The sequence below is a fragment of the Papaver somniferum genome, chromosome 1, assembly GCF_003573695.1.
Source record: "Papaver somniferum cultivar HN1 chromosome 1, ASM357369v1, whole genome shotgun sequence".
Classification (NCBI taxonomy): Eukaryota; Viridiplantae; Streptophyta; class Magnoliopsida; order Ranunculales; family Papaveraceae; genus Papaver; species Papaver somniferum.
The window spans coordinates 245,844,273-245,857,219 of NC_039358.1; the positions used below are offsets into that span (position 1 = coordinate 245,844,273).

Below are 12,947 nucleotides of genomic sequence, written 5' to 3' on the forward strand. Positions count from 1 at the left end.
AGTCGCTTGATTATGTACTAGAGTCAACTTTGTATAGGTTAGCTTGAAAGTATTATGATATGAGACATTACAAGTATTCCGAAGACTTGAAGATGTGAATAAGAAAGGATCTACAACGACAACAATCATGCTTCCACTTGAGGTTAGTGATATTTGACTTGAACTGTCTCATTCCCGTATCTTTCAAGTCTTGCATATTGAAAACAAAACTGGGAAGCATGTTTGAAATCAAGATAGACATAGTATTAACGAATACAATACGAGGTTTATTGCTTAACCATTAAACTTTGTAGATAAGACATAGACATAATCGGTTGAATGCTATTGTGATTATGTATGGGTTTAAGGTGAAGATTTCGAAGTAAATTCATGAACTTGTTATCTGAACCGAAAAAGGAAATCCCCAGGCATTATTGGTAATGTTATTCATTGCATATATTTTCAACTACCAATATGTGTGATTAGTATAACCTCTCATGACTTATTTATGTTCTTGGTAAAATTATTCACAAAGGCCTGACTTTTGTATTGGTTTGACTTTTATTAGTGAAACCGATCTTAAGTAATCACCTGAGATGGTATGATCGAGTTTGTGATTTGTGTAAGACCAACTCTGGGTAAAGGGGAACCGATCCTAGTAAGAGGTGCAACACATCACAAAGGGGAATCGATCCTTGTATGAGGTGTAGCAAGGGGAACCTATCCTAGTAAGAGGTGCAACACATCACAAAGGGGAATCGATCCTTGTATGAGGTGTAGCAAGGGGAACCGATCCTATGGACATGTGCAACACGTTTTTAGGCTAAGGGGAACCGATCCTATGACATTTGCAACACATACAAGTTAGATACCATATATTTATGGGGAACCGATCCTATGGACATGTGCAACAAGGGAATCGATCCTATGAACATGTGCAATCGGCCAGAAAAAGTCTCAATCAAATCCGAGCACGTTTTGTGTTTTTAACACAAAAAATTATCCAAAAATATCTTTTCGAATTTTCTATTATTCTAGAAATATTAGATATACCGAAAATATATTTGGTTAATGTGGAAAGATGTCGACACACTTTGAACACATGCGATTATGTTTATCTTTAATTATTTAAAGTTATTCCTTAATAGCTAAAGGAAGAGAATCCCAGGATCGAAACATAAATAAGTTAAGAATCTTTTAATTAAGGTTATTAATTTCATTTTGTAGGAAAACATAACAATTAATAATGTGCATTTACTAATTATATTTTCCGAGAGATTTCGATCATTATTTTTGGACAGAGCATTTCCAGGAATTATGGAAACCAAATTTGTGTTTTAATGAATATCTTGAGAATATTTTCGATTTTGGAAATTCCTTGGTGCCGAAACTTCCTTGTCTATAAATACTTGAAGTTTTCCTTTATAACAAACTAATCCTTCGTAACAACAAACTCCCTGTTTGTTGTTGTTATTGGTGTAGCCGCCTATTCGGAGAGGAGAGTAAACTAATGAGGTGAAATCTCTTACGGCCGCTCAGTTTAAAGTCTTCTTTGGATTGAGAAGCTCTAGCGTGTGCCATTGGTGGAAAACTAAATAATTATGGTTTATCTTTTGTTTTCGATTGATTTGAAGACGAAGACGATATTGAAGATTTTTGATTTGTGGGTTCATAATCTTTAGTGTGCACAATACTTGTTTCGGTAAAAGAGGATCCAATTAATAATCGGTTTATCCTTGTGATAGATTGGATTGATTATTGAGTAGATCGGCATCAACACAATTCTTTGGATTAAGAGTGTTGTTGGCTTAATCTTAAACGATTACTTCGGTTATTGAATATAAAACTAAGGACCTGAAAAAGGAGTTTATGTTAAGATAAACGGAAGAGCATTTGTCCGACTCATTTCACTTGGTTGAAGAGAGTTGATACCAAACAGATTTGTTGTTCCTTTACTGTTTGGAATACGAACCAAAGGAATTGTTCCAAGTACGTGACTTATTTATAAATTGGATGTGTGGGAATACAGACGGAACTAGGTGAACTATAGGTTTAGTTTCTTGGTATCAACTATACGAAGTTAATTAGGTGTAATTTTGTGTAGCGTCTTAATCCTAAGAGTATTCAATTCTGGACGATGTCCCATGGTTTTTCTGCATTTGCGGTTTCCTCGTTAACAAAATCTTGCTGTGTTATTTACTTTATATTTCCACATTATAATTGTTTTATTATAATTAAAGTAATTTACACAAACGTTAATTAATATTTACTTGATAAGTGAATCATACTGTGTTTGGTTAAGTATGAACCTTTTTATCAAGTGACATACTTTGTTGTTGTATTGTCTCGATCTCGTATCCATAGACGATCACACGAAGTGTGAACCGATTAGTTGTATTGTCTCGACTCAGTCCATAGACAATTACTTTCAGAGAAAGGACTTATAGGTAGTAAAAATTTTAGCTTGTGGTATATTTGGGTACCCTCGCCTTTTCAATAAGTCAGTGGATTCAATGTAATTGGAGATAACAGGAGAAATAGTTTCAGGTTGTGAAATGGTTATAGTGGATAAAGATGGACTGGAAGAATGCATTGAATCAAATAGTTTTGCATGAGGAAATTCATCTTCAACAAACCTGACATTCCTTGAGACAATGATTTTGTTAACAAGAGGATTGAGACACCTATATCCTTTGTGTAATTAACTATAGCCTAGAAAGATACATTTTAGTGACCTTGTCTGAAGTTTATGATTGTTAAAAGGCCTTAAACATGGATAACATGCACAACCAAAAGTTTTTAAGAATTGATAATCAGATTGCATCTTGAAAAGCTTCTCAAAAGGAGATAATTGCTGTAAAGTAGGCGTTGGTAATCTATTTATGAGAAATTATCTATTTCAAATGCACAGGACCAATTCGATAAAGGCAAAAAAGCATGAGTCAAGAGAGCCAAACCAGTTTCCACTATATGTCTGTGCTTCCTTTCTGTTGTGCCATTTTTTGCATGATCACGAGGGCATGAGACTCTGTGACCAATACCACAAGAATCCAAGTAACTTGAGACATTTCTGTTTTATCCCCCCCCCCCCCCCCCCCCCCCCCCCCCAAAAAAAAAAAAAATCTGACTGAAAAAATTTAATACTTCTGTTAAATAAATTCTCAACAAGGCATTTGAACTTAGTGAATGTAGGTAACACCTTAGATTTATAACCAGTGGGTATAACCAACTAAATATGCTAAATGAATCAACAAAAGAAACATAATACTTCTATCCATTTATTGAGCATAAGGGAGAAACCCATACATTAATGTGAATGAGATCAAGTGGACCATACAAGTGATCATGACTACTAGAAGAATAAGGTAAAATATGACTCTTAGCTTGCTGACAAGCATCACAAACAGAAGTAGATAAATGATCTTCAATGACTGTATCCACTGATGAAAGAATGTGTTTGAGAGTCTTGTAAGCAGGGTGACCCAATTTGTTGTGCCATTGAGTTGTTGTAGAAGTAGCAGAAGTAAAAGCTTGTTTCAGTTGTGCATTTCTGATTTTCAAGTGATAGAGTCCATCTTTAACAGGGCCAGTAAGCAGAATAGTGTGGGTATCCAGGGCCTTCACCAAAAATTTATCATGATGAAATTCAAAATAACAATTATTTTCTTTAGTAAACTTTTGTACTGAAATCAAATTCTTAGTGATGGAAGGAATACTCATCACATTAAATATAGTAAACTTAGTATTGCCATTTTTAAAGAAAGAGGTACCAATGTGTGTAATGTGCAAACCTGAGCCATTCCAAACATGCACTTGTTCTGAACCTTGATATGGAGAATGTAGATTCAATTTTGATAAATAAGAAGTAATATGATGAGTGTCACCTGAATCAGGGACCCAACTTAAAGAAGAATTAAATGTAGAAGCAGAAGTATCATCAGCATAAGCGGCAAAAGCTTCAGGTTCTGGACACCAGAACTCACCAAAATCTTCAAAATAAGGTTCATAAGTGGAATTATATCACTGTGCCATTGAGTAATCATTAGTAGCATATCTGTAGCGACATTCATTAGCAAGGTGGTTTGGCTTGCGACAGATTTGACACTCAACATAGTAATTGTGCTTCATTGATGGTGGATAAAACTGATGTTCATTAGATCTACCGCATCTTCTTCCACCATCAAATCTACCTCCTCTGAATCCACCACAAAATCTAGGACCACTTCGACCACCTCTAAACATATTTTCTCTATTCATATGACCTCTATTACTAGGATTACCAATTTGAATATGAAGGAGGTGAAAATTTGAGTTACCTGAATTCTGATGGTATGGATTAACTTGATAAGAATTAGAACTTGGATAAGAGTGATGTGCAGATGATGGATGTTGCTTTTGTTGTTGTTGAGATACATTTGCTGATGCGGTAGTCAGATCAACCTTAGAATCATCATATACACGAATTTCTTCAGATAAAAGCAATCCTAAAAGCTCAGAGGATGCAATGAGATTCTCAGACTTAAGTTGTTGAGTTGTAATTGCAGTTTTGAACGCATTAAACTTAGAAGGTAGTCCTTGTAGAATGTGTAACACCAGATCTTCATCAGAAATTGGACGATCAATTTGAGCAAGCTGATGAGAAAATGATTTAGCTTTGTTGAAGTAAACGAGCATCGAATCAGTGCTTTTCTTTAGAGTGACAAGATCGGTTTTCAATTGCATTAAGCGTGATTTGGTTGTAGCATTATAATTGTGTTGAAGACGGACCCAAACTTCATGAGAGAAAGTACAATCTATGAACTGAGAATGAGTTTCCTCAGTACACGCAGAGAATAACCAGGATAGGAGAGCTTGAGCTTGATTATTCCAATAATCATAATCAGGATTTCGAATGAACTCAGATTCAGGATATGAACCTTCAATATAATCAGGTCGACTTAAAATTGCAGCTCCATCTGTAGAATTTCTTCTGTAAAACTTCATAATATACTGAAATGATCCATCAACAAATTGAAAGAGATTGTAGCTTCTAAGTAATGGTACGAACTGAGATTTCCATAATGTGTAATTGTTGTTTGTTAATTTGGATGGTGGTTTAAAGGTTAACGCAATATGTTTGTTGGATGAAAATATGATGAAATTAGGATTTGATTGTGTCTGATACCATGTAAAGAGAGTTAAGGTCGTTAAACCTCTCTCAATCTGGTACAAATTTTCATTTCATTGATTTTGATAATTTTTATAGACTCAAAGAATTACAGACATATTAAATGAAATCTATGACAACCGGTTACAGGATTGGCATGTTTAACAGCCAACAGATAACTGACACTAACAGTTGCACACATGTGACATACACAAGTTATTATTGACCAAAATTAGTCAGTAGTCTAACAAAAATTATGTCCTTTGTTTTAACAACTAGACACGACATCATTTAGGTAAGAAACCTATCAGTTTGTTAAAATAGATTCACTATCCAAAATAGTTAGAAAGGTGAAAATCTTTTATCCATTATTAACTATCCAGATATCTAAAATTGGAATGCTCAAATTATGAACACAAAACAACTTCATCATAAAAACGTTTCTTATGCATGTATGTTTGAGGTTATATCCTCTTTTAATGAAAAATAAAGAAAGAAAGAAAAAACACCAAGAACTCCAAGTCTTGCCATAACATTCCAAAATGGGTAAGGATTAATTTCTCATTTGGAGCTTAGTAGTTAATCTATGCCAGCGTATATAGTTATCAAGCAGATGAGTTAGTTGTTAAAACCATCTATTGAATGCGTCTGAGCAAAATTAAAACATAAACATATCTGCATATAGGATTCAGGGGCCTACAGTCATACTCTTAAGTTCCTGGCAACTAGTACCAAAATTCTATTCAAAAAACGTGGAGGATTGTATATATTTGGGTAAAATGGAAGGTGTGCCTCATTTTAAGCGGCACCTGCCAGTAAATACATTTCACTTCCGCATATTATAAATCTTCCAAAGTTACTGCAGTATATCACCGATATAATAGCGAGTGTCTAGTATGTTTCTTTTTCTGAAAAGTTGTTGTAAGCAATTTAAATCCCATTAGCAGGAGCGGATCATAAGAAATCTATTTTAGGTATGACTTCTTTAACCATCTAATTAATCATCCAAGTTTCATTTCGTATCATTTGATTTATGGACACTAAATATACTTTCTTTAGCATATGGTTTGAGTCTCCGTGTACATATGGGACACCATTTATTGATGTATATTTATGCTTGATGAGCTTTTAGAAGGAAAAATTCAACGAACTAAGATTAAAGCGAAGAACGATATATGTAAGACGTTGGAGGAAATTAAATTGAGAATATGTATCAAATACTCAAGGTATCTAACATGTTAGTGTTGAATCCTAGGATGATAAACAATTCTTTCGCTCTTGGATTCTTCATAGTAACCCATATAATCGAGAAATTTTTTGATGGGGGCGTTTCTTAAAGAGGTCATGGGAGACGGATCATATGCTGACACATGTCTTTCCTATTAATGAATTATGTTTTCAGAAATATAAAAAAAATGTATTTTTTGAGAGAAAAATAGATTTCTCAGATAACAAGTTGGCGATAAGAAGATACACTTCTCAGATAACAAGTTGGCTAGATCTGGTCTCAGTAGCGGTAAAACGGTGGTTTATGACAGTAAAGCATCATTTTTGGCAAGGGCGAAGCCAATAGGCAATGATTGGACACCCTTAGCTGCCAAAATATCCGCTAGGTTTATGAGTTTGCAAGCCCAAACTAAATAACACACAAGTTTCGCATCCTATATCAAAAGTCCAAGTAATTAAATTTGATTCCGAGTTTTTCTTACCAATTTGATCCTACACCAGAGGGTAAATTTAAGAGAAAAAATACACACCTTGAATGAATAATAATATCTGTTTCGGTAGATGAAAAAGCGAAACTGCTTTAAAATGTAGGCCTAAAGCCAAGTCCCAAGGAAAGTGTCACCGAGAACTTTGGTACTCTGAACTGGGCCAATGTCGCCGTAGTACATTGGGTGCTGCTACTAGGGACCAGAAAAGCTTGCCAACACTAATTTCCTTGTTGATCGAACACCCCGATGTCAAAACTATTAATTTTAATCCGAGTAAAATCCAAACACATATAAGGATCGCATAATCCAATGAGTAAAATGAAAGGTGCGTCATGACAGAATTTGTCATGGTATATTAGATTAAGGTAAAAGGTACGGACGAATTATACATGTGTCTGGTCTTATATACAAGAACTAGAGATAAAACAAGAAGGAAATAACTTGGTGTACAAGCCAAGTAATGTACAAATACAACAGATATGCTAGAATAACAAATATGGTATATCTGCATAACAGATTATGCATCTGCATAACAGATATGGTACATCTACATAACATATTATGCATCTGCATAATATATCTGGATATATCTCGTAATACCCCCCCTCAAACTCAACATAGGATAGAGCACATGTTGAGTTTGGAAATTAAGAGCTTAAGGCGTGCAGAAGACAGCGCCTTAGTAAAAAGATCAGCAGGTTGCAGCTCAGAAGAAACAAAGGATAAGTTGATGATCTGTTTCTTGTACTGATGACGTACAAAATGACAGTCAATTTCAATGTGTTTTGTACTTTCATGGAAAACATCATTATGAGCAATGTGAATAGCAGCCTTGTTGTCACAGTACAATGGGGTTGGTTCTGACAGAGTAACTCCCATATCTTCTAGAAGCCATCGCAGCCAAACAATTTCTGAGGTTGAGTGTGCAAGAGCTCTATACTCTTCAGCACTAGAGCGGGAAACTACGTTTTGCTTCTTGCTGCGCCAAGATATTAATGAACTGCCGAAAAATATGCAATAGCCTGTAGTTGAGCGTCTGTCTGTAATATCTCCTGCCCAATCTGAATCTGAATATGCACGAAGGCAGAGATCAGAAGTGGATGAAAACGTAACTCCTTGATACAATGTCCCTTTGATATAACGTAAGATTCTGAGTACAGCTGCATAGTGAGTGGATCGCGGAGCTGCCATGAACTGACTAACTATATGCACTGCATGACTGATGTCTGGTCGAGTAATAGTTAAGTAGTTTAGACTTCCCACAAGCTGACGGTACAAGGTAGGATTAGAAAGAAGTTTTACATCAGAAGGACTAAGCTTGTTGTTCAATTCAAGAGGTGTGGATGCAGTTTTATTATCCGTTAATCCTGCACGTTGAAGAATGTCTGATGCATATTTTACTTGAGAGATGAAACAATCATCAGATGAGTGATCAACTTCCAAACCAAGAAAGTAACGTAAGGAGCCTAGATCCTTCATTTCAAAACATGAACTAAGATGTGTTTTAAGAGCATCAATGCCTTTCATGTCATCACCTGTAATAACCATATCATCTACGTAGAGAAGTAGAATAACCATACCCCTTGTTGTTGAACGCGTAAACATGGCTGAATCATATGCACTTTGAGTGAACCCAAATCGTATAACAGCATTGGAAAACTTTTCAAACCAAGCACGAGGTGCTTGTTTGAGTCCATAGAGAGGTTTACGGAGTCTACATACTTGATTAGGTGAGTAAGACATTCCAGGTGGAGGTCGCATATACACTTCTTCTTGAAGATCTCCATGAAGAAAGGCATTTTTCACATCCATTTAATCTAGATTCCATTTTCGAGCAACAGCAACAGCAACAGCAAGAAGAGTACGAACTGTAGTCATACGGGCAACAGGGGAAAATGTTTCTTCATAGTCTATACCATACTCCTGAGTGTATCCTTGAGCAACTAGACGGGATTTGTATCTAACTATCTTGCCGTCTGAGTCAGTTTTAACTTTATATACCCATTTACTTCAAATTACAGACTTTCCTGGAGTTAGTACAACCATATCCCAAGTATGAGCTTCTTTGTGGGCAACTAATTCTTCATCCATAGAGTGTTGCCAGACTGGTAGTACAGATGCTTCCCTGTAAGAAGTTGGTGCATGCACAGATAAAATCGATGATAATGAGCAATGATAGTCTGCAAACCTGACTGGTGGTCGACGATTTCTTGTTGGTAAAGTAACATTGTCAGATATAGGATCCCCTTCTGGAGAAGCTGCGTCAGGACTAACCATAGAGTGCTCTTGTATTGCTTCACTAGATTCAAGAAGAGTAACATCTGTGGAGGGAAGATGAATGGATGTTGATGGAGAATTGGACTGAGGCATATCCTCAAAAGGATCTAGATAAGAGAATTGTTCTAGGTTGGGAGATTTACTAATGGGAAGAGACCAAAAGGGTATATTCTCCCAGAATGTAACATGTCTGGAAACACGTAATCTTTGACTCTCTGGATCATAGCACCGATAACCTTTTTGTTCTATGCCATAGCCTAGGAATACACATATAGCAGTCTTTTTGCTATGTTTGTTTCTTTCTCTCTCAGTAAGAAGAACGAAGCAGGTTGACCCAAAAACACGAAGCTCAGAGTAATCTGGTTTCTTGTTGTATAACCGTTCATATGGAGACATTCCTTCTGTAACTATGGATGGAATACGGTTTATGTTGTAGACTGCAGTCAGGACTGACTCACCCCAAAAGTTAGAAGGGACTGACGCTGACAAGAGTTGTGTTCTAGCTGTCTCTATGATATGGCGGTGTTTTCTCTCTGCAACACCATTTTACTGTGGAGTTTCAGTGCAAGATAATTGGAGAAGGGTACCTTATGTTGCAAGGAATTCTCTGAAAGGAGTTGATATGTACTCTCCCCCTTGATCAGCTCTGAATGTTTTGATGGTTTTTCCGAATTGGGTCTTGATCATTCTAGAAAAGGTTGTGTAAATTTTAAAAAAATCTGATCTAGAACTGAAAAGATATATCCAGGTAAAACGGGAGAAATCATCATTGAAAGTAACATAATATAGTGCTCCTCCCTTAGAGATAATAGGAGATTTTCCCCATACATTTGAGTGGATGAGATCAAAAGGTTTGACAGAATGAGTTATACTATTACTGAAAGGAAGAGCAGTTTGTTTTCCTAATTTGCATAAGATGCAATAAGGTTCTTTATCAACCTGAATAGTTCCTAACAATCCACTATTTATCATATGAGTGAGACGAGAGAAGGACACATGTCCTAACTTAGAATGCCATGACATAAAAGGAGACACAGACTGAGAAAAGGAATTTGCAGTTGCGGCAAGCTCACTGTTTGACAGCCTAGGAGAAATCATTCTTTAGAGAAGATACAATCTTCCTACTCTACGGACTATCCCAACAAGCTTCTCTGTCTTGGGATCCTGTATCGCACAGCCAGAATAGAAGAAGTGAATGTTAAATCCCTGATTACATAATTGTCCAATTGATATAAGGTTCATTCTTATTTTTGGAACAAGCAACACATCAGATATATGTATCTTGTCAGAGATTTTAATCTGACCAATATGACTGGAAGCCAGTTCAGATCCATCTGCAGTTTGGATTGTAGGTATAGTAATAGGACTTTTCTTCTCAAATATGCTAGAATCAAAAGTTATATGGTTAGAGGCCCCTGAGTCAAGAAACCAACCATTTGAAAAGCTACTTGTGGAAGTAGATAGTGCAGATGCTGATGTAGAGTTATTGTTACCCATTGAGTGTGCTTGCTTGAGCATCTCTTATATGTCAGCTAGATTGTTTGGTGTGGATCTAGCTGCATAACTGGATGGTGATGCAGCTGCATAACTGGATGGTGCAGATGTGTATCCAGTTCCATTAAACTTTCTTCGTTCTCTCATATTTCTGGAAGTAGGGGATGTACAGTTTCCTACTGTATGCCCTGGTTCCTTGCAGTAGTTGCACTGGATTGGGAAGCTTGATCCTTGCTGGATTGTTTGTGTGTTTGACCTTTGTGATCCACTTTGCACTGATGGCACGGTGCAGTTCTTGGCTAGGTGGCCTGGTTTCTTACAGTTGTAGCACTGGATTTGTGAGAAATCACGATGAGTTTTCTGAGACTTGAGATGAGTGTTAAAGTTTGCACGTGAATTGACTGCAAACACTGCTGGTATGTCTGGTTTGATTCTTTTCCGAGTTTCTTCAATGATGAGTTCTGACAATGCGGCTTCGACAGACGGAAGAGGTGGTCGATGGAGGATTGAGGCTCTCACAGTCTCAAAGTCATCTCTTAATGCCATTAAGAGCTGAACTAATCGAGACTCTTCTCTGTAATTTTGCCATAACTCTATATCAGCTGTCCAGTTCGGTTCCATTAGTGCTAACTGGTTCCATATGATTGACATCTCAGAGTGAAAATCTGAGACAGATTGTTCCATTTGTTGTTTAATAGATCGAATATCATGTTCTAACTTATAATGTTGAGCAAAGTTTATCTGGGTATACCTTTTTGAGAGAAACTCCCATGCATCTTTGGCAGTCTCAAAGCTTGTAAGTTGCATGCTTATAGATGTTACTACTGTGTTGCTTATCCAGGTTAATATTTTGTGATAATTGATCTCCCAGCTCTCTGCAGTTTCTTCTCCTGTATCTTTTTCTTTGTCAGTGATAACGACTCCGTTTGCAGGCTTCTTAGCTTTGCCGTCAATATATTTCCACATGGCTTTTCCCTTGAGGAAACTTCTCATAAAGAAAGACCAATGATTGTAGTTTGTTCCATCAAACTTCACAGTAATGGGTTGATAATCTTCACGTGACATGTTGGGCTGTGATGAAGAAGATATGACACTAGGGTTTTGAGTTTTATGATTCTGATACTGGTTACTGGTTATCGTTTATTTGTTGCAGCGGAAACACGGTTTGACTTAGATCTTGACTGGCTCTGATACCATGACAGAATTTGTCATGGTATATTAGATTAAGGTAAAAGGTACGAACGAATTATACATGTGCCTGGTCTTATATACAAGAACCAGAGATAAAACAGGAAGGAAATAATTTGGTGTACAAGCCAAGTAATGTACAAATACAACAGATATGCTAGAATAACAAATATGGTATATCTGCATAACAGATTATGCATCTGCATAACAGATATGGTACATCTGCATAACATATTATGCATCTGCATAATATATCTGGATATATCTCGTAATACGCCACATGTTGAGTGGCACCCAACACATCACACGCTTGGTATCTTAATCTTCCAAAGTTACGGCATCATTTTCATATGGCGCTGATATGATAACGCGTGCATAAAATATTTCTCGTTGCTATGGTGGTGGTGGTATGAACCAGGAAGTTATGAGTAATTCTAATCCCATGAGTAGGAGATCCCGAGAAGTCTACTTTAACATGGTTTATATAACAAATCAATTAATCATCCAAGCTTCATTTTGTATCATTTATTTTATGGACGCTATGATACTTTATCTAGCATATCATTCGAGTCTCCCTTACATACCAGACATTATTTATTGCTACAAAATTTACCCTAAATGAGCTTTGGAAGGAAAACTACCTCAAAACCTATAAAATTTATTGCTACAACCAAAAACTACATGACATAAGGCGACATAGGGCGACCATACCGCCTTATGTCGTGGTTGGAGGAAACTAAGGAAGTGGGCGACCATACCGCCTTATGTTGGAGGAAACTAAGGAAGTGGGTGAGTTCTTTCCAATGTGATCTGCATGTCGTGGTTAATAACATGACATAAGGCGACCATACCGCCCAGATCCACATTTAATAATGCATGATGGGGTTGATTGATTAGCCCATGTGTTTACACCTCATTTGACTTTTGTATATGCATCTATAAAGGCAAGGTTCTTATAACTCTTGTAACCAACCACTTTTAATCATCAACACAAACTTTGAGATTGTTTCACTTGATTTTCTCTTCTTCTTTTTTGCTTCGTCAATTGTGTTCTTTCTATCAAACCTGTTATTTCTTTTGCTTTGTTCTTCCATCCGATCAATTCCAATTTTTCCTTAACTAGCTTGAAATCTTTAGTACTTGTTATC

General features: G+C 36.5%; 1 protein-coding gene across 1 annotated transcript; it reads right to left on the bottom strand.

Moving 5' to 3' along the window:
• Positions 1 to 7,452: 7,452 nt before the first annotated feature.
• Positions 7,453 to 8,652, bottom strand: LOC113275856 (uncharacterized mitochondrial protein AtMg00810-like). The gene has a single exon (XM_026525426.1). The coding sequence runs from the start codon at positions 8,650 to 8,652 to the stop codon at positions 7,453 to 7,455; it is 1,200 nt and encodes a 399-aa protein (XP_026381211.1).
• Positions 8,653 to 12,947: the final 4,295 nt, after the last annotated feature.